Below are 22556 nucleotides of genomic sequence, written 5' to 3'. Positions count from 1 at the left end.
ATACGATTCTGGACGGAATGATACATTACTTGTTCTCGCGGGTGTCAAACACCTGAGAACCCTGAGAAGTATATAAGGCACATAGTTCTTTGAAACTTGGACACATTTTCCATCCGTGTCATTGACTTTTCTCACAATTATATTCTATTACAAAAATTCGTTCGGAAAAATTATCCTTACGAAATTGCATTGTAATTTCTAATGTGCAAAAAATGTTTGATAAATTCCAATATGCAAATGTATAAATACGAGCTGGTATTTTTAAGATAAAAATAAAATTTCTAAAGTAGACAAAAAATTAATTGTAACACTATGCTAACAATATGTTATATGCAGCAATATTTCGTGTAATATTTCACACATAAAAGTTAATTATATGATTAGATGTTGAAAATTCAATATGTTTGGAATAATTTCTACAGATATTCTCCAATAGATTTATCTCTCAATCATTTCTCTATTGATTATTAATTATTAATTAAAAATATTAATTAATATTATTAATTATTAAATTATTCATTATTAAATTATTACTTGGACACATTTTGCATCCGCGTCATTGACTTTTCTCACAATTATATTTTATTACAAAAATTCGTTCGGAAAAATTATCCTTACGAAATTGCATTATAATTTCTAATGTGCAAAAAATGTTTGATAAGTTCCAACATACAAATGCATTAATACGAGCTGTTATTTTTAAAATAAAAATAAAATTTCTAAAGTAGATAAAAATTAATTGTAACATGCTAATAAGATGTTATATGCACCAATATTTCTTGTAATGATTCACACGTAAAAGTTAATTATATGATTAGAAGTTGAAAATTCAATAAATATGTTTGGAATAATTTCTACAGATATTCTCCAATAGATTTATCTCTCAATCATTTCTCTATTGATTATTAATTAGTAATTAAAAATATTAATTATTATTATTATTAATTATTAAATTATTCATTATTAAATTATTAGTTATTATTATTAATTATGAAATATAAATATATCGAGTAAATTCTGTTATCCATAACCAGATACTTTAATAAGAGCAATATGAGATTTATATGTGTATATCGACTCACCTTGACGTAGGAGTGAAATTTGACTTTGCTCGGCGAGACAGGCGGGCTGTTCGGCGGCTTCGTTTGCGCTGGTACGCAAAGCAAGTTCTGTACATCCAGCAGGTAGCCCTTCCTGATGTAATGTCTGCTCCTAGGACTCATTTGTACATCCTCCTCGTACTTCGCCCTCTTCATCGTCATTGTCATCCTCAGGTTCTCCTTAATATTCTGCTTGCGCAGAATGTAACTCATCCTTCTCCCGTTGGCACAAAAATCACTCTCGCAGATCCTCTTCCAAACCGCGGACACCATATTGACCGAACATAGATCCGCGGGTCCGAGATAAGATAGAATTTTCGACACCAAGTTCAAGTGATTGCTCTCCTCACCCAGAAGAGATAGGAAATCCACCTTCTCCCTTCCCGTATAGTCTAACGTAGCTCTGCGATTGTTTCGCAAAGCTACGCCACGGTGACTGAAGTCCAGCCTCTTCGGTTTAATCTCAGATACGGCGGCCAGCTCTGTGATATACAGCTTACTCAATTTCCGATTCTCCACCGACGTGATCGTGGAACTGAGCCTCCTGCGTGCCGGTGAGATAATAGTCCGCGATGCGGCCTTCAGTCTCGGCGGTGTTGCGACCTGCGATATACTTTCCGTCGTATGGACTAGCTTCATCTCCACGTCCTCCTGAACGGGCTCCGAGGCCACGTAAGACGAGGAGGGTATCGCCGGCGACGGTGGTGGCGACCAGAGTTGAAAATCCTGGGACGCGGGAGTGATGAGCACCGTGGTCCTCCAGTTCCTTCGGTTCTTGATCCTGAGAATTTCCGCATACTTGTTGTCGCCGCAACTCGGCGTCGAGTGCACCAGATTGTGACTTTGGTTGACGTTCGTGCACGACGGTTCCAGCACCGATTCCTGCGACTCGACGGAGCTCTCGGTGACGATGTAGTCCGACTCCGAGGCGTTCAACGTGTGATTGTGCTTGGAACGACGTCTCTGCGCCTTTTCGCATTGGAACGGATCAGCGCGGAATCTGCAATGCTTCTTGGCGGACAACAACGCGCCGGAGGACGATCGTGTCCTGTAGCCGGATACCATCGACGTGCAACTGCTGGTGTGCGGCGTCAGGATGGACAAGTAGCCGCTGTCGACGCTGTCGTGGGAACTGTGTCTGCTGGTGTCGACGGAGACGTGGGACGTCTGGCCGATGTGCATGCTCTCGACTTGCTCCATTGTGCTCAGGACGATGTCTTTTACCTCGAAATAAAGATCCTTGACGCTTCTGCGAATGCGACTACCTCGCTTTCCGCTCGATTCCACGCGGGGGGAGCGACATATTCGCGCGTTGTCATCAATAAAAGTATACAAGGTTAGTTGTATTCCTAATTCTAACCAAACATGCGAAGGTCACTTTACTATCTGTCTCAGGCCATCGGCGGATTAAGGATAATAGTCATACCTGTTTATCTTTCTTCTTCCACTACCTTTTAACTAGTTTACTTGACTGTTGACTCTTGTTTGTGGTATCTCTGGTATAATATTTAAGAGGAGATATATGCGGAAAAATCACACTGACAACACACTTCTGTATTTACGAGATAAATACATAAATACACAATTACGAGAGTTTCTTTAACTGATTAGTATATCGATATCTTCATTAAATCTCGGAAACGTAAATGTTTTCTTTACGAAAGCGACGCGATAAATCCATAGAGATCGATGAACAATAGCTCACGCGTATTCGACACGCAAAACATTCTCTTCGAATTGTCTCTCACTCGCGACGGATCGTCTGTTTACACTGCGCGAAAAAAAAGAAACGGAACGCGTTATCGCAACGATCGAGGGATCTTTCTCGACGTCAACGATGTCATTGCGCGGCACCGACCGTTTTCACATTTATCGCGTCCCCGATCAAGTGAGCTACACCGCGAAGTTGGACGAAAGCGGGATGACGTTTCGCTAATGTTGACGCAACACTGCTCTCACTTCGCACTGTACTCACGTGTGCATCGCGCGGGAAACGTGCACTTCGCATCTCGCATCTGCCTTGCTTTCCCCTTCCTCTTTACCTTCATGCCCCTTCTGCCGCTCTAGAGCGCCGGCTGCAAGCTCATGGAGGAAGGTTAGAACCCTTTGGAAGAACCCTTAGAATCCTTTCCGCGCTTCGTAAACAGGAGGCTGGCCGGATCCCGGCCAGCTTTCACCGCGATCGACTTTCGCGCACGTATAATTCGGTTCGTGATTCGGTTCGCACGAATTCGCTTGCCGGCTCTCGCGAACGACGTACGTCGCTTACCCTCGGCCAATTTTCACTGTAAACAACTGCAGGGGTGAGCAACCCGGGAAAACCTGCCTGCGCACGCAGCTCTCTCCCACCGAACCGAACGTCCATGCGCCGTGGCGTTCCACCGATACATTGAGAGCAAAACGCTTGTGTGTTCCTTATTCCTGCGCCACGCGTGTCCCTCTCTCGCGCGCTAACCGACCAATCGCGTGCGTCGCCTCATCCCGCCGTTCGTTGCCAAGCGGCCTTATTGGCCAGCTGCTCCGGATGCTGGGAAAGGCGCGCAATAATCGGCTCCTGTTGCCGGGGAGATTTTCTCTTTCGCCCTCTCGAATTTCCGGGTGCGTCGCATCTTATTTTGGGGTGCACTACATCCGGTTTTACGAATGCTTCTCTTGTCACTAATCAGAGTAGCGATGTTGGCTTTTTATCTAGAAAAAAAAAGAAATGTATAAAATAGAAAATTTTGCGAATAATTTTATGGCAAAATTTTTCACATTTTCGCCCTAGGAAAAAAGTATGATCGCTGCCTAAATTGGTCGATTGAAATATTTGTCTTAATTTTGATTCGCGTGTGATACCATTTTAATGATCGAAAATGTTAATTATTAAAATACATATCCTTATATTAATATCGACATTAAAAGGCAAAATTGGAAAGAACGAAATTATTAATGAAATCTCAATTGATGTGAAATGTATTGGAACGACTCATAAAATATGTTCAGAGAAACGTTATTTTAATCATGTGTTTAAAATATATGAGGCACACAATAATATGGCAATATTGTTTATATTTTTACCTTGTGGTTGACTTTTTCTTCTTAATAATATAGTAACGACACAAATAAAAAGAGCTCCATCATTTTACTATCGTAACGTTAATACTAACGACATCTACCTGTTTGAAGCTGCCTGCTATCGAGTATTAAGCCCTGTCTACGATGTTGGAACTCGGACTTCTCCGATGTGTTCGAAAATGTACCGTCAGGTAGAATAGCGCTTAGCTGACCAATCAGAACAAAGAATTCTTTACTATTCTACCTGACGGTGAATTTTCGAACATAACATCGGAGAATTGTCCGAGTTCAAGCAGTGGACACAGGGCTTTACATCTATCTTCATCTGATTTGACCGTTATTATGATTGTACAGCTACGCATTTATATTGTTAATCAGTAGAATTATAAAGAAAAATAAGAAGAAAAATATTACAATTGCATTAATGGACTCCAGCAAATCTGAATCTACACAAAAAACAACTATGGTATATATTTGCGGAGGTAAAGGCACGCACACGTGTATTTATGTTACTTCTTAACCTCGCAAACAAAACCTTGATATTAATATTTGATAATTTTTTTAATTATATGTATAATATATATTTATATGTATATTTTTATAATTAATTTTATTAAAGATTTTATATAAATTATATAAATTGTTTCTCGTTGAAATTGACAATATTGTATTTATGTATTTTCTTCAAGAAATGTTTGAAATGTTTACAACATTATATATTTAATAATTACGTAAAGTTTGCATTATATAAAAAAAGTAAAAAAATACATTATTTTTATTTATATAAAATTATTTTACATTGTATTTGTAATCAAATTAAAATTTGTTTTAGAATGTCATCACGATAATGAGATACGTTCCAAAGATCCAATTCGATGCAGGGAATGTGGATATCGAATTATGTACAAAAAACGCACTAAAAGACGTATCCTTTTTAATATTTTTAAAATTAATTATACTCAAATCTGAATATTGAGAAATTTTCCTTAACTTTATTTTTAGTCGTCGTATTTGATGCACGATAAGCAAACAAGCAACAAACAATGAATGTACTATATGCCATTAACTTCGAAAATTTAGAAATGGTAATTAAATAAAAAAATTTATTATATATAAGGGATTACTTAATTTTTAATGAATAATACAGGATCTTTATCGGAAATTAACTTTTTATTCCTGTCTCACATTGCCTCTGTTCTTAGAATTGTACTTTCGTTCTTGCAAAATTACTATACAAAAAGTCATTCATATTATGAACTTTTTCTTCGTACAATTTGCGTTACAATCTCTGGACCAATAGATAGTCATACCATTTACTTGATAAAATCTATGTGTGTTTATGTATCAATTTAGAATGCATAATATATAAAATGCTCTTTCAGCAATATTCTTTCTTTTATTTACAATAAATAAAAATCATATTCTCATTAATAATAGTTTAACAGAATTAACAGAATCAAGAAGAAAAGTAACGATGACACTGACAAAACTCGTTGACATTCATATAATCCATTTGCTATCTTTCTCAAGTATACGCTTATAAAATTATTATTCCGGTCCCATTTTCTGATATCGATGGGCAAAAAAACCCATCCAGTGCAATTGGATTCAATTAAAAGTTTTCATGACAAAGTTGCTCAAACGAGAGATGATTTGTTGAAGCAATCGCAGCTCACAAAAGCACACGACATATTTATGCGAGCATAAAGACGAATTACTTTCTTTTCACGCCCTTCTTTCTCTTTCGCTCTCTCCCTTTCACTCTTTTTTTTCTTGCGCAGAACACATTTATAAAATCTTAAAGATCTATAATACATATAAAATACTATATTGCCAGATATTTGTGTCACCGTTTATACAATATGTGTATATAAAATTTAAATCACCACAGAATAATGAAAATGGAAGAAGAAGCCACACACAGAGGCGACCAAGGAGTTTCTTCAGAAACACATGAAATAGAGTGTCGATTCGTCTGCATAAAAAATATAAACCGATATGAAACCATCTAGAAGTCGTACAAGGTACAAATTTTTTCACGACCTTTCTTTTTTTCCCTTATTATTCTCAAAATCTAATACTGAGTCTGAAAGTAGCCAAGCCAACCTTTTTCGTGTAAATTGTAGCGAGCGTTTATACACGCTTTCAATAATAAATATCGTTTTTTTTTATCAGATATACGCTTGTACTTACTTTAGGATATTAGTTTACAAATATGGTTCTTTTAGTACTTATCGCAAATACAGATTATTCTATTTAATCGAATTCAAATATCATAAAAGTTATATGTTGAATCGTCTTAATAAACATTTATACAATCTATCGGATTTTATAATATTGTATATGTAAAGAAAGATATCGAAATACAATTAAAACACGTCAACCACATGTTCGTGAATTACATGGCTGAATATTTTCCGAAATGATAAAAAGATTAACAATTAGAATAACGTATCGATCGTTCAATGCAAAAAACTAACACTCTTTCTTCAAATAAAAGAGATTTAGGATTTAAAATCATATATATTTCTGATAAATATCTTTCCCCTATTATTTTTCATGTATCTCTAATTCATAAATAAAATTATTTTTTCATCAGCCTTTTGAATTGGATGATCAATATATATAATTAAATAAATCTCAAATTGTTCGCGAGATATTTTCGATATCATAATGACATTTTTAAATACCCGCTATTTAGAAATATATAAATATAAATATTTATATATAATATTTATAAATATTTATATTTATAAACATTTATACATTTATACATTCATCGCTTTGTCACTTTAACATTTATCGAAATATAAAAAGATTTTTATAAAAAATAAATTAATTGAAATATAAAAATTATAATCAATAATTATTTTTCATATTTTATAACTATATTTAAAAATCATGTTATAATATAATCGCATCAAATTTTACGGTTAGACAACGTAATTCAAATAACATCTTGATTTTGAAATAAATATAGTTATATAGTATATGTATACGAATTTAAAAAAAAGAAAAGTGATTATAACATAATTTCAAAATCTGTAAAAATCTTTTTACAATTTTCAAAAAATAGCATGATATTATTTAATTGGAATAATTCGCAGATATTGATATAGATATATCAAGTAATATTTTTAAACGCTCAATGTTCAACGGTGTAGGTGTAGTTCAGTTCAGTTGCGAGGTGCGATCAGTTCAGATGAGACGCGGTCGTGTTTTTCGCGGGACAAAGTTGCGCCAACTTTTCGGATCGTGAGCGAGTTTTTCGTGATTTCCCCCAAATACAAGTAGTTGTACCTTTTCTTGCGATTAATAAGATTCGCGAGTGTAAATTTCGACGAAAATCGTAATCGCGTACATATATATTTAAAGAGAATTTAGTTGCCGTTTCTTCCCGTTTGCGGAGAGAATCTCGCCTCGTATTATCGGCCACATCAAAATAATTTCCAGTTCCATTAATTATATTAAGTAAATTTGACTCGTATCTATGATCAATATTAATTTCCACATATTTCATGCTATATTTTAAAATCATATTAATGCGATGATATATATGTATATGTATAATCATGGTATTTTATGGTTAGACAACGTAAGTCAAGTATCGTCTATCGACAACGAAATCATGTCATATATTATGAATAAAAAAAAATAATTATAACATAATTTTCAAATGTGTAAAAATCTTTTTACGATTTTTCACTTGCAAAATTAGCATGATATTATTCGATTGAAACATATTTCGCGAATATTGTCACGCAACTTTTCAAACGTTCAACGTTTAATGACGTTGATAGACTTGAATCGCGAGTATGTTCAGAGTGTATAAGCGACGCGGCCGTTTTTCGCGGGCATAAAGTGCAAAGCTTTTCCGATCGTAAGCCAACTTTCCGCCACTTTCCGCGCACAGTTGCGTTTTATTTCGCCAGTGATAAGACTCGCGAGGGTGATCTCGATGAAAATTGTAATCACGCGCAATGTGTTTAACGAGAATTTACGTTTGCAGTTTGTGGTCGACCCCCCCCCCCCCTAGCCCCTCGGATTACCGGACGAAAAGTGGTTTCTCTGATCGTAAGTAAATTTTTCGCCTACAGTTTTGTTTTCTTTCGCGAGTGATAAGACTCGCGAGCGTGATCTCGATGAAAATTGTAATCACGCGCAATGTGTTTAACGAGAATTTATGTTTGCAGTTTGTGGTGGACCCCCTCCCCTCCTCCCCCTCGGTTTACCGGACGAAAAGTGGTTTCTCTGATCGTAAGTAAATTTTCCGCGTACAGTTTTGTTTTCTTTCGCGAGTGATAAGACTGGCGAGGGTGATCTCGGTGAAAATTGTGATCGTGCACATGTGTTTAAAGAGGATTTACTTTTGCGGAGGATCTCATCGCCCTCGGATTACGCACGAGAAATGGCAAGTCCATTATTGAGTAAATCTAAATATAACTTGTACTTGTGCGACATTCGATTTGATCAAATGATAAAACGCATAGCCATCCATCGTCCCGGTTAATATCGAGAGATCAGTGGATATGATATGTATACGTTTGAAAATACCTGATATTTCTATGGACGACTTACGTTTCGAAAATATATTGAGAATATGAATCTATAATTTTTGACAAAAAGTACATTCTTTCAAAATCACATATATGTAAGTATACAGGCAAATAGTCGAGAGAGACGTGTGTTACACGTATTTTCAGAATATCGTATTTTATATGAAAAAATTCACATTGAATTGTTATTTATATCGAAAGTCAACTTTGACGTATCATTCTTTTCGCTGATCTCTTGAAACGCAAATTGTTGGCTTGGCATATTGGGTACATAGAACACATGTACACATCTTGGAAGCTCGTATGTAGTTTTGCAGTTGGAGTCGACAGAATTATATATATATAATAGATATACATCCAAAATGCTATGTTAGGACTATGCTACATTGATATCGTTTAGTGACAATCACTCGGACTGGACCTCTTGTATACAATTGTGCAGTCATTCTATATATCCGTATCTCTATTATCTTAACTCAAGCACATCTAGGTACAAATTATGATAATCGGTGTCTGATTATGCGGTATAGGAAAGACATTCTCGTGCTTGAGTGAGATATCAAAACTGCATATAGCATTACGGAGAGATAGACAGTTAATTATAAGATACGGTAGCTGTCGCTCATGGAAGGTATCTGGCTTCTTAAATGTCTTAAGCAGAATCAGCAAATCGGTCACTCAGAGCATATAACAAATAAGATCAATTAAGATTTAAACTAATATCAGATGTAAATGAAGATAAGTAAACATCTAGCAATGTTTCCAATTAAAGTGGATATTTATTATATTTAATTTTTTTGTAAGAAAATGTTTCAAGACATGGAAATTAAAAAAATTTGACTCGTTTAATAAAAATCCTTATAAATTTATAAGTAATCTGAGCAACCGATGCAATTTCTGATTTCTGATTTCTTAAAACTATAATAGAAACATGATTTCTCACATTATATTATACATAAATATATACAAACACATTTCCTCTTATATCAACAATAACTCTCTCATAGTTGTTCGTACTATGATACAAATATATAATATATGTGTGTATAAGCTTCATATCAATTTAAAGTGTAATATTAGAATACTCTTCAACATGTTGAAAGCAACATTTGCACTTTAAATACAGTATCACATGCTAGTTCATTGCACGTCATGCTTGCTACAAGAGATACTATTGTGTATAAATATTATAATTATTATCAGATACTCGAGCTACGTTTTTTTTTCTTTTTATTTACGCTTTATACCGTGTCGTTTTGTGAGAAAGAGTGTAAAGTCTTAGAGGAGAACTGTATAAGCGATTATGTCGCTGTTTTCAATACAGGCAATTTTATAAATGAACCGATACCTGTAGTAGAAGAAACATGATCGAGACAGTGCTCCTTAATTTTTAATTTATGTTGTTACACATTAACACGCGATATCTTTACAATGTCCATGTCTTTTGCACTTCTCTCTGATAAATTTGGTAAAATCCTCAGAAATTTCCGATATACTCTGGCAACGTAAAATTGCAAATTTCTATTAACACGCGACTCTTTAATTACAAACAACGCGCAATTCGTCTAAATCTTTGCAAGCGTTCAACATGCGTTAATACGTTAACTTTCAAGAAATGTTTCATAAAACATTATACCAAACATAAAACATTGTACCATTTGCTAAGATATTTTTTTTTTTTTTTTTTTAATGTACCGCGAGACTTTTCTCCGTAAGATATCTGTGATGCGTTTCGTGTATGATACATTATCTTAAAACCGAATATTCTCGAAGTGTGCAACACCTGATGTTGCAAACATTCTAACAAATTCTTCAGCATGCTATATCATTTTGGCACTACGTATCTTCTAGTCTTCTAGTCTTGCTGTGATCTTCCTTCGCTGCAGATTCTTCTGCAATTCTTTTCTGAGTATTCTCTTTTTCCCTATTACCCGCACTCCTATCTCCGTGGATATTTGTACTAGAATCTGTTTCAATATTATGTTCAACAAAACGGTGTACCTGTAACTCGTTTACGGTACGCAAAGATACGGAGCAAACTTGGCACTTGTATGATTGTAAATTGTCCTCCGCCCTCGTGTCCTCCATCGAGACGACGGCCGGGATCGTTCGTTGCTCTTTAACAACGTAATCGCGCCTTTGCTGATTGAACTGAGGACTGCGTAGGCGAGCATCGTTAATGGCTTTCGATTCTTCGGTAATGATTGGCACGTGATATGATCGGGAAACATCCGCGTCCGTCGTCGCCTTTACATATTGTGCGTGAAGTCCGTGTATAGGTTCACCTTCGTCCGACGAGGTCTCGCTACCGCTCGCAACCGGCCCGGGCAGAGTTTCCGAATCCCATTGCGCGATTTTAGCAGGATCCTTCCCGCATAATCTCTGAGCCAATATCTAAAATCGAGGAAAAATGCGTGTTTTTTTAATCGACGTTTTCTTTGTTGCACAGAGAGAATTTTCTCTTTGAATTTATCCTGAAAATCATGATAATCGTGAGAAAATATGATATGGAAAGAATTATTTTATCAGAATTTCTCTGATTAATATTTATTACAATAAAAAATATCTATCACGATAAAATATAAAATATGTTTGATTAATTTTACTAAACTGCATAGTAAAATTAATCAAACATATTTTATATTTTATCGTGATAGATATTATTTTTTTGTGATAAATATTAATCAGAGAAATTGTCATAAAATTCTTTCCATACCATATTGTCCCACGATTACCATGGTTTTCAGGCTAAATTCTCTCTGTGTGGATTTAAGAAATACGTGTGTGAAATTAGAATTTATTTCGTACAAACCTGCAGACTATTAAGACTATTATCACAGTCTGTCGTGTCAATGTCATTCAAATTGACACCAGATCTTTCCATTTCCGCAAATGTTCCAAATGGTAATTTGCCCAAGCATTCTAACTTCATAATATGCATCTTGCTACGAAGATGTTTAGCCAAATGTCCGTGTATTCTGAACGCTATTTTACAATCTGTACATTTGAAAGGCCTGGGATTGCTGCTAGTCGCTGCACCAAATGTAGAAGTCATACTGACCTGTAATGTGAAATATTTATTATATATTTATTATATGTTTATATATAATTATATATAAATATGTTTATATATAAATATATATATATAAATTTATATAACTATATAAATTTAAATAACTATATCAATCTAACAGTCTTTTCATATTTTACAATCATAAATTATGTTTCTTCGTACACGGAGAGAATTTTCTCTTAGAATTTACCCTGAAAATCATGGTAATCGTGGGACAATATGGTATGGAAAGAATTTTATGAGAATTTCTTTGATTAATATATATTCCATACCATATTGTCCCACGGTTACCATGATTTTCAGGATAAATTCTAAGAGAAAATTCTCTGTGTAGTATTTTATTTCTACATTTATATATATATATATATATATATATATATATATATATACATTTATGAAAAGTTATATAATATTGCTCGTGAAAATAAATTTCATCGCTTACCTTATTATGATGAGAAACGGATCTCTCGTGTTTCGTTAAATGGCCCTTAGTCCGAAAGGAAACTGCACAACTTTCGCATCTGAATGGCCGCTCAAAATAATGAATATTGATATGCAACCGTAACTGACTAGGCCTGTTGAACACCTTGTTACAAATTCCACATACACTCCTACCATCATCTGTCAAGCTGTAAATCGTATAAAAATCTCAGTTCTTATAATCAAAATTGTTTGATAGATGCAAATGAGATAAATATGCGGATCTAAAAACTGCGAGTTATAAAATTTAATGAAATACCAATATTAATTAAAATATAAATTCGAGATCACATGGAGATATATCCTCGATCTATAAAATTAAATCTTTCATTAAAAATATTTTTTATTTTTACATAATTTAATTAATTTAATTAAAATAAAATAAAAAATATTTTTGATGACAGATTTAATTTTATAAATCAAGGATATCCATGTCTTGAATTTATATTTGTGTATACGCACTGATATTTACATAACAAATTATATATACATATGTAATATATGTATTGTTATGCATATTATACACATAAATCGAAGATTTTTATATCTTTCTTAACAAAAGCAAAAAGAATCATACTTTAATGTTTGATTAATTTCTATCTATTCTCGTATTTTTTTCAATATACTTTTAACAAATCTAACATTATCATATATGCATCGAGTTAGAATCGACAAAATAATAAACATTTAATTTACCTAACGAAGTTCGGCGCCGGCCCACTCGACGGTTGTAAAAATTCTGCTTGCGGTTTCGGATTTCCCGTATTCGGTGACGGTGATCGAAAATCTGGTCCACCGACGACTATCTTCCTGACTGCTGTCCGCTTCATACTATCCGGTGTATTTTGTTTAACGGTATCCGCGGTCTGTTTCCCGTCGTAGTACATGATTTGTGCTTCCTGCGGCGATGGATTTCTCGCATCGACGTTTTGCGACTTGGGCGATTCGTGTATAGACGATTGCATTATCTCGTAGCTGGCACGTGGATCTTGAGGCTGCGCTCTATATTCCAAAAGAGTTCTCATCTCGCTGCTCGACGACCTATTATCTGAACTTGTCTGCCGCATTTCCATGTTTGTCGAGGGCATAAGCTCCTGATTTATGATGACTTGCATATCGTGAGCGAATGATGGCTTGTATTCGCGACTAGGCGATCTCAACTCTTGACCGCGCATTTTGTATTCCTGCTGACTCGGTAGTCTCAGCTCGTGATTTTGCGTTCTGTACTCTTGACCGGGCGTTCTGATCTCTCTGCTGGGTGGTCTTAGATCGAGACTCCGTGGACTCTGCATTCGACTATCGCTAGTCGCGAGTCTTATCTCATGATTCGCAGGCCTCATTTCCTGATTGACGGTATGACATTCTCTAGACCTTTCTACCTCGCTCATCATCTTCATCGCGTTGAACATGGAACTTCTGTCAATCTCGTTGTGTTGCATCAACGGTGGCCGATTGTCTATATTCAAAGATTTCGGTGAATGGCAATCGATACTCTGCGTGCTGCGAACAGGTGTAGTAGGACAAATCGATCTCTCCATCGAGCTATTAGTCTTGCTCATAAGTAGACCATATTCGATACTTGGCCTTGTACCGGTGGGACCGTTAGTTAGACCAAGCTCAAAATTTTCACGATCAGAAACCAGACGATTAGATTGCTCCTTGTCCTTGTGAATAGTCTCGTAGTCGAACATTCGTCTCTCCATATTGTTAAGATAAATTTTCTCCCTGATTTCCATCTTAATGTCGTCACTAGTGTGCTTTGTCATGTGCTTAATTCTAGATTCCACAACAGTGTGTTGCATTTTGCTCGGATCGGTGTACGTCACTGATGGAATACCGTTGGAATCCATGTGCCTGGACCTAGTAAGATCCTGATGCCGCGGATAAATATCTCTTTCTTGTATTTGTTTGTTGTCTAACTTGGTGTTCCCCACGCGATACTGCTGCTTCATTTTACTGTCCATCATGTGTCTCTCCGTAAGATACGCTTGCAACATATGGCCTTCCGCTTTCGGCTTCCATTCTCTACCCTGTATAGGCAATCGCTCCATCGTCTGGACTATTGTCTGCAATAGGACCGGTTCTGAAACGGGAGTCAGTATGTCCGCTGGTCTGGCCCTTGGCGAGATTGGCGAGAGCAACAGTTGAGGCGTCTGCTTCGTCGTAAGATCCATGGGCTGCGAAAGTTGATGACGCGACTCCGTGACATCGGTGATCTCTTCAACTTCCAAATCAGAATCATCTTTCTTCGATGACTGAATAACACTCATCCTCGTCTCTTCCGAGGTAGCGTCACGGTTCGATGGGAAATAATAACGTTGCGATAATTCATTTTGTATTAAAGTCGTCTCTTGCGCGGCGATGCTTTGGCTGCTCACGATCGTTGTACTCGTCGTGGTGGATACAATATTCACCGTGGAGGTTGTCGGTAGGGTTAACAGGTATGGATATGTCGTAGGTCTGCCAGACGGCAGCAAACCCGGCAATCTGTTCGTCGCGTTATGTTGCGAAAGACTCAGTAGACTTTGTGCAGCTTCTTGTTCCTCGCTACCAGACTCTTCGCTCTCCTCGCCGTCGCTCTCATCTTCCTCTTCCGAGGATTCTTCCGTATTACCGCCACCGGCAACTAATCGCGCAATGGCTTCCTTGTCAATATTTTCATCGCAGACGCTCGTGGGAACCGGTATCACGCCAAATTCCACGCACTTTTTGTAATGAGCCTTGGATTTCATATGCTTCGTAAGGTTACCTTTTGTTTTGAAACTGTAAAAAATGATTCTGATGAAATTACATGATAAACGTTAGGAAAGTTAATAGAATTTATATATACTTTTTTGCTATGCTACATGAATTTAAAAACTTACCTAAATGTACAGTGCTTGCAGGTATATGGTCTAACATCTGTATGTGTTCTGATATGTTTCTTTAGCATAGACGGTTTTTTACAACGAATACCACATTCTTCGCAGACGTAGCGTCCTCGACCTTAAATAATATTAATAGAGATATATAAACATAATATAATATGTATATAGATGTTAGAGAGATATATATAATATACATATATATAGAAATAATTAAAGTTTTTTATGTCTAAAATTATTATCAAAAATCTTATTAATGAAATTAAAATTAAAATTAAATTAACTAAAATTAAAATTATTACTCGCGAACGAGAAATTGTTTTGCGGATGCTGCGATCACAAGGCACAGGCACTCTTATTATTACTTATACTGCTCTTTCATACTCTCAATTTCAAATTTTCTCGAGGCATGTTACATCTGTGATTCTTTTTTAACGTATATTTTTAACGTCTCTTTCGGTGAGTGCGATAATATGAATGCATAGATAAATTGTTCCACACAATTATAAATTATAAATTACATTAATAAAAAGAAAAGAAAAAGAGATAAATAATATTACGTTACGTATCACACATGATCTCAAAACATCGTTAAAAGAATTAAAAATTTGTTTTATTTTATATGAAATATTTTATTAATATTAATATTAAAATATTTTATTAATTATTATTTTATTATTAAATTTTATTGAATATTTTTTATATCTAAAATAATTTATTTTATATAAAGTAACGCAGTTTAAATTTAAACATTACTCACCTCTTCCGCGTACATAAGTATAATCTTCGTTACTCTCGAAGCCTCCATCAAATATCTTCACCCTCTTCGCTTTTTCCTGCATATCACTCTCCAATCCGCTGTCTGGACTGGTAGGAGTGGTTGGTCTTTGCGAGGAGTGCGTAAGAATATCTTCTTGCTTTTTCCACGCGGTGGTATAATTAAGAGGCCTGTGCCGGGAGTCGTAGTGCGCCATGTCCACGTCCAGGGGTGCCTCCTTACTTTTCCAATTCGAGTACATCGATAGACCGTGCTGCTGTGTGACATACATCGGCTGTGGTCGATTCAGGGTGCAATAGAACACTCTGGTGGAACACTTTAATCCTAGATATGTGTAGGCGTGTCCGTTCAGATACAATTGTCCGTATGACTTTTTCGGTCGAGGTGTCTCCGGACTGATAAGAGGAAGGGTGTTCGCCGTAGGCGTAATCCCGTGATGCTTCTTCGGCGTGAAAGTGCCGGGCTTCAGCGGCAGGGACGTAGGTCTCAAGAACTTGTTGGAGTTAGTCGCTTCCTCAGCGACGTCGCCGCTGCTCTTTGGCGATTTGGCCTCGGGCTGCTTGTCTTTAACAACTAACTCTGTGGAAGTTTTCGTTGGCACTTCTGTTTTGGAAGAATCTAAGTTCACAAGTATCACCGACGGCGCGTTGTCTGCCTTTATTTTGGCCCCGTTGAACATATAATTATCCGCAACCTTGGACGTCCATCCACGTACATCCGAAGAGACGTTATTCTTCAATCGACCGTTCTCATGAGATGGCAGATCGTATTTGGAAATCGCAACATGCGTCTCTACAGGTGCTACTCTGCCGGCGTCTATCTCATTGACGCTCCAATTGGAAAACTTCTTCTTATTTTCCGAAATGACCTTAGTCGTGTATTTTAGTTTACTGTAAGAACTCGACGAAGTCGCGGGATCCACGCCGTTCGGATAACTAAAAGCTTTGTCTAACTTCGGACTCTTATCATACGTAAACTCTCTCCTGTCTCGCGGACTTTCCATACCTTTGTACTTCACGGTCACGTTATTCTTGATATGACGATCTAGCTCCGCTTTGTTGAAGGACATCGTCATTATTTTCACGCGATGCTTGTCCGTCGAGGTCTCGACCTTGACGCTAGGAACTTTAGGACTGGTCAAGCCGTTCTTCAGACTGTCGACGCTCGGAGTTTTAAAGCTGATCTTTGTCGACTCCTTCGCCGGACTGGCCAAGTCCAGAGGCTGGTCCAATATAGAAGAAGTGTGTCCAGGTAACGGAAACACGTCTACACTACACTCGGCCATACCGCACTGTACCGTATTGGGTTGCACCCTCACAGGATTAGCCAGATCCAGCGGCTGATTTACCATGTGCAGGCCCGGTAAACCCGGTATCACCTTGTAACCGCTTTCACCGGCCGTTATACTCGGAGATATGTCTATGGTCGGCGTACCGGTCAGAGTATCCGGTCCGGGAATACCGGGCACGTAACGTATCACCTTGTCGCCGTGGAGAATGCTCGTGATGCCCGTTTGCGGCAAGATCAACGGGTTGTAGGCAGTGATACTCGTCAGCGGATTGAGATGCGGCTCTAAGAAGTTGTAGCAAGACATGGTAGGCGTTAGATTTGGAGCTGATATGTTTGGCATGATGGACGCCATGCTTGGCGTGTTGGACAGGGATATGGAGGGATTAGGCGTACTGGCCGGTATGCTCGAAGACTTGTGCAGCATGGTACCACCGGAATGAAGTCCTGACCTCACAACTATCGACGCCGTTTCCGAGGTCACGCACTTGGCATTGACTATGTCGCTCGTGGGCGACTTGGTCTGTCGCGGCTCGATCCTCATTGTTTTCGTTACCTCGCCCGTATTATCGAGGATTTTCACCTCGCCGCCGAACATCTGTAGCGAGTTCGGACGTGGATACTTGCTGAGTTCTTCCAGCGATCTCAAGCTAGTTGGCACAGACTCCGTTCTCTGCTTCTTGAAGGGCGGAGCATACGCATCGACCAGTCTAGTATTGCCCAGTAGAGGACCTGGTGATGGTAGAGGCTGCAAAATGCCATAGTAATCGGAAGACTTGGAATCAAAGTCGGAGTCTCGTTTCTCCAGCTCTATCTGATAGTCCATTCCTCTTCGGGGACTACCCTTGCAATAATATTTACGATGAGCCTCTAGGTTGTCTATGCTGGTGTAGGGAATATTGCAAGTAGGACAGACGAAATTTTCCGATGCAATCTCCGGTATTGATACGTTCGCAAAATCACGAGTTTTCAGAAGGAGATCTTTGATGATCGAACTCTCGGAGTTATGTGCACCTTCCTTCGCTTCCTGTGCGCAGCTGTCGCTATAGCATCGCTTTCTGTTGCTCAAGGTTTCCTCCGTGGAAGACAAATTCAACGGTTGTTGCTCGTACAATTGTTTCGTCTCCACTAGGCTCTGCTGGCGCTGCATTAATTTATGCAGAAGTGGATCCACCGCATCGACAATCGCTTGGTTGACCGTAATGATCTTGTCGATGTGCTCCTGCAACTGTTCCGCGTTCGGTTTGACGGAATTGGAAACGGAAGTAGCTATGGAGGAGAAGGAGGAAGAACTACTGGAAGAACTGGGAGATAAAGAAGACGTCTCCGTGTCGCTGTTGACACACTGTAGGGCCGTTCGAGCTTGGAACTTCGGCTTGTATATCTTGCCAGTTTTCACGATCTTGATCGCGGCGGTGGACACTGTTGTCGTTGTCGTTGTGGGCATCGAAACGGGAGGCGGAGGTGGCGTACCAGTGCCATTACTAGCACTGTCTGACAGGCTTATATCTGAATCTTCAGATATCTGCAAAAAATATTGAAACGCTTAGTAATAATGTTAAATTACTTAATAAATTCTAAATTGTTATTGAACAGAAGAAATTTGTGAAAATGTTATATTGAAAATTGAATTCTATTTCTATCTCTCAATAAACTCTTATATATTTGCAAAATCAAGATTTTATTAAAATATTAGATAAAACTATTTAAATTTAACTATGTCATATCGAGAGAAAAATATACTCTATTAATTATTCGATTAATAATATCTATTTTTATTAAAAATTATATTTTAAATTATTTTTCATAATTATTTAATATATATTAAATTATTTTAATAATGAATTTATCGGCTACCTTGTCGCCTTTTTCCATCTTATGCGCATGAGAGCGTGACCTGCAATGCTTGTACAGATTCGACTTGGTTTTGAAAGCGAATCCGCACGGCTTGCATGGATACGGCCGCTCGTTCGTGTGCGCCCTGATGTGCTTTTGAAGGACACTCGGCTTGGCGCATGTCAGCTTGCAGTAAGGGCACGTATGGCCACTCTTCCGAGACTCGGCGGTAGGTTCGGTCCCCTCAGGTTCCGGCGAAACCTCGAGCTTGTTGCCGGATTCTTTCGGCGACTCCTTGCCGTCCTTGTCGACGTCCTTCCGCTTGAGCGTCTCAGCGGGAACGATGTTGTTCGCCGTGGTCTCCTTTTTGGACTCGACGACCTTCGATGCAATTTCGGTCGTCGCCATCTTCTTGAATTTCTTGTGCAGGTACTTTGGCTCGCCATCGTTGTTATTGTTATTATTGTTGTTATTGTTGTTATTGGTCAACTGTGGGTCTGTCATCGCCACAGTGTGGGTCTCTGCAAAGAGTACGGCACATTTAATCTTCTGACTATCGGAATTGAGGAAAAAAAGAAACGAAGAAGAGAAGGCGAGGTCTCATCATGCACGGGCGATTGGGTGGTGGACTCTTAGGTGACTCAGAGAACGTCGTTGTGTACAAGGGGGGGGGAAGTGATTCATAAAGAATTCTCGATTCTCTCAGCGCGAATCGACGAAACTATTCCGCGAAGTAAATACGCGGAACGTCAATTAAGTAATCGATAAATTGCCGATTATCTGCACTGCATCAGGATGCTGCGATATGGCTGTTGACGCGGGGAAATGTGTAAAAAGCCCCGAAGAAACGGACGTTGAATTCATTACTTGTATTATGTGAAAAAAAATTTTTATTACGTAAGATATTAATGACGCATCGAATTTACGATGATGATAGATTTGTTGATTCCGGTAATATCCATCGTTGTCGCACGTGGCAATGATTGTACATGAAATGCTCGAGGCCACATCTATAAAATATAATACTGGAAAAAATTCTGATATACAAATTGCTATGACATTTCCATAAATACATAAACGTTAATGCACTATTAATGTTATGTGTGGGATAAGAAAATACCGACTCTCGTTTAGTAGGTGTTACATTATGTTCCATCGATTACATAGCACCAACGATTACATGACGCGTAGAAATGAATTAATTTGTTATGAATAATTGCGTTGAGAAAGAGAGAGAGAGAGAGAGAGAGAGAGAGAGAGAGAGAGAGAGAGAGAGAGAGAAAGAGAGAAAGAAAGAAGTTACAATCGAGTCATATCAAACATTACGTTAGGTATTAATATTCGATTCCACGCTGTCTCGATTTTTAGACGTTACTCACAATATTCTATCTATATAATCGTACATATACAAAATAATAGAAAGATAAATAATTCGAAAATACGTAATTTATTGATTAAAAAAATGTGTATTGCAATATTAATTTTTAATTTACCATTTTTTGTAAATTCAACACTATCGATCATAGTAAAAATAACATATGTATTAGATATATTTGTCAGTGGCTCATTAATTTTATTTCCATCCATCATCTCATACATGTAACAATGCATTTATTTTCGCGTCAATTAATTTCATCATACAAGGTTAAGATTTAAAAAAATATAAAGTTTTTGATTAAATTTATTAAATTATGCCCGATCGATAAAAAATAAAAATACAACGAATACGTATGTTATTATTTCATTGATCATATATTCTGCACAAAAAAGAAAAATAAGCTGATATTTTCCGCACTACACTTTTGTGAGCAAATATTCAAGTGTGAATAATCGCTAATAATAATCTGTCAATAGATATTTCTAGCAAAGAAAAGAAATAATAGAATCGTGTTTAAAAAACGTGTGCCATGTGGAAACATAGAAAACGCATCGATGATCACATAATAATTCAGCAAATATGTAATTCATTTAGAAAACTCAATTATGCATCTTGTAGTGCGTCGATTCTACTAAATTCCACTTTAATGACATAACGTTTTCATATGTGCGTTATTTCATCCTCTGTGATTAATTTGATTCTCTGAGTATTTAACATATTTATGACATTCATAAGTTAGAATTTCAACATTTATTAAACAAACGTAACGTTTGTATTATATAAAATAGTTTTGAGAGACATTAGCATATTTTATTGAATTTTGCATACAAATAGTGTTTAGTTTTTTTAGTTAAAAAATGTATCACATTAATTAAAAATATGTAATTACATATGTATATACACTTCATCTTAACTTTATTTTATTTATATTTTATATTAATATATTAATATTTCGTACAGAATTATTTTAATCATATCCGATGTAGGTCAAAATGGAGAAATTAATTTAAACGCAATTATCCGCATATTCAATATTTAAGACGCGACAGAGATCGTCCTCGCAATATTATGCGATAATGCGACATCGCGAAAGCGGAAGTGAAGGAGCGAGTTCAACAGTTCAGATCCATTTACGTATGAACAAGATTCTTTGCTCCTATATTTCCATTTATAAGCGATCAGATCTTTCGTGTTTACTCGCCGCACAACGCGGTCTGTCGACAACAAATTATTTATTATGAAATTAGTTAAAATCGTAATTTCTCGACATTCTTGCCTCTCTTTCTCTCAACGTTGTCGACCTATATACGTCGATTAATCGCGTAATTATACCTACCGCGTCATCGGATGCAGCTGACGCCAATTCCTTCAACTCGATTTACAACTCAAATTTGATGCGATCATTAAACTGATGTTATCAGTATGCACCGCAGTTGTATAAAGATGTTTTGAGATTAATCCATATCTTTTATATGAAAGATTCAAAAGTTACGTAATTATACAGAATTAGGAAATCATTTTTAATATTCGTTCTAGTTTAAAGTTAATTACTATTTTCACAAAGATTAATATATCTTTTTCTCTTTCTGTAAATTCTCTCTTTTTAATTAAAAAAAATCTACAATATATACTTTTCGCTTATTTTTAAAACTTCTTACGTTATATCATATCATTATACAACGTATAAATTATTCAGAGCGGATTGCGCGTGTTTTAAATTTTTGATTGAGTTCAGCATCGAGGTATGTGTATTTTGCTTAAAATTCACAATGTGCAGTCTGTAAAAACTTGATTGTCATTGTCTCTGTACATCGCAATATTTTTAATGGAGCAAATTTTAATGAATAAATGTGATTCACATATTGACTGATGCTGGTAAAATAAAAATAAAATATTTAATATCTGTGCAAAAAAAAGACAGCTTGAAACGAATTAAATGTTGTGGCAAATTGATAGTTTCACACACACGAAGAATTTACTTTCTATATTATATTTTAGAAAAACTCATTATATAGTTCGTTTTCAACTTTTAATTCATTTTCCATTAAAAAAGAAAAAAAAACAGATTTATATCGTTTTGCTAATGAATAATTTTATATTCTCTGTTTTTCATACAATTGCGTTCATCGTATTTTTCGTTGAAGAAT

General features: G+C 36.6%; 3 protein-coding genes across 4 annotated transcripts in view; 1 reads left to right on the top strand and 2 right to left on the bottom strand.

Moving 5' to 3' along the window:
* The window catches only part of LOC145948966 (uncharacterized), a 44193-nt gene extending 40350 nt beyond the window's left edge, over positions 1-3843 (bottom strand). The window contains exon 1 of the mRNA XM_083058602.1: positions 1083-3843. Coding sequence (XP_082914728.1) covers positions 1083-2300 — 1218 coding nt within the window. The 5' untranslated portion in view covers positions 2301-3843. The remainder of the gene's footprint in view (positions 1-1082) is intronic.
* A 614-nt stretch (positions 3844-4457) lies between these two features.
* Rpb12 (DNA-directed RNA polymerases I, II, and III subunit Rpb12) lies at positions 4458-6164 on the top strand. 2 transcript variants are annotated; one of them, XR_014427515.1, is made up of 4 exons: positions 4458-4639; positions 4990-5082; positions 5160-5242; positions 6049-6164. XR_014427515.1 is itself a non-coding variant. In XM_083058606.1 (3 exons), exons 1-3 carry the CDS (start codon positions 4582-4584, stop codon positions 5180-5182), a joined length of 174 nt encoding a protein of 57 aa, XP_082914732.1. In that variant the 5' UTR covers positions 4458-4581; the 3' UTR covers positions 5183-5273. The 2 variants fall into 2 exon arrangements, 1 of the variants encoding a protein (XP_082914732.1); XM_083058606.1 differs by lacking the exon at positions 6049-6164 and having other exon boundaries at positions 5160-5273.
* Positions 5309-22556, bottom strand: part of Shn (zinc finger protein schnurri) — a 31087-nt gene continuing 13839 nt past the window's right edge. Inside the window, exons 2-8 of the mRNA XM_083058594.1 lie at positions 19053-19552; positions 15891-18720; positions 15131-15251; positions 12963-15029; positions 12229-12415; positions 11526-11774; positions 5309-11107 (exon numbers count right to left, since the gene is read on the bottom strand). Coding sequence (XP_082914720.1) covers positions 10550-11107; positions 11526-11774; positions 12229-12415; positions 12963-15029; positions 15131-15251; positions 15891-18720; positions 19053-19552 — 6512 coding nt within the window. The 3' untranslated portion in view covers positions 5309-10549. The remainder of the gene's footprint in view (positions 11108-11525; positions 11775-12228; positions 12416-12962; positions 15030-15130; positions 15252-15890; positions 18721-19052; positions 19553-22556) is intronic.

This window comes from Prenolepis imparis, unplaced genomic scaffold, assembly GCF_030444845.1.
Source record: "Prenolepis imparis isolate NDT839.2.m4 unplaced genomic scaffold, iyPreImpa1.0 SCAF_2, whole genome shotgun sequence".
In the NCBI taxonomy this organism is placed as follows: Eukaryota; Metazoa; Arthropoda; class Insecta; order Hymenoptera; family Formicidae; genus Prenolepis; species Prenolepis imparis.
This window is presented reverse-complemented; position numbering and strand designations above follow the sequence as displayed.

Coding starts and splice junctions, on each gene's coding strand:
- Rpb12 (XM_083058606.1), top strand. CDS start 4,582: ATGGACTCCAGCAAATCTGAATCTACACAAAAAACAACTATGGTATAT. Junction 4,640..4,989: donor TATGGTATATATTTGCGGAG/GTAAAGGCACGC, acceptor AATTTGTTTTAG/AATGTCATCACGATAATGAG. Junction 5,083..5,159: donor CAAAAAACGCACTAAAAGAC/GTATCCTTTTTA, acceptor CTTTATTTTTAG/TCGTCGTATTTGATGCACGA.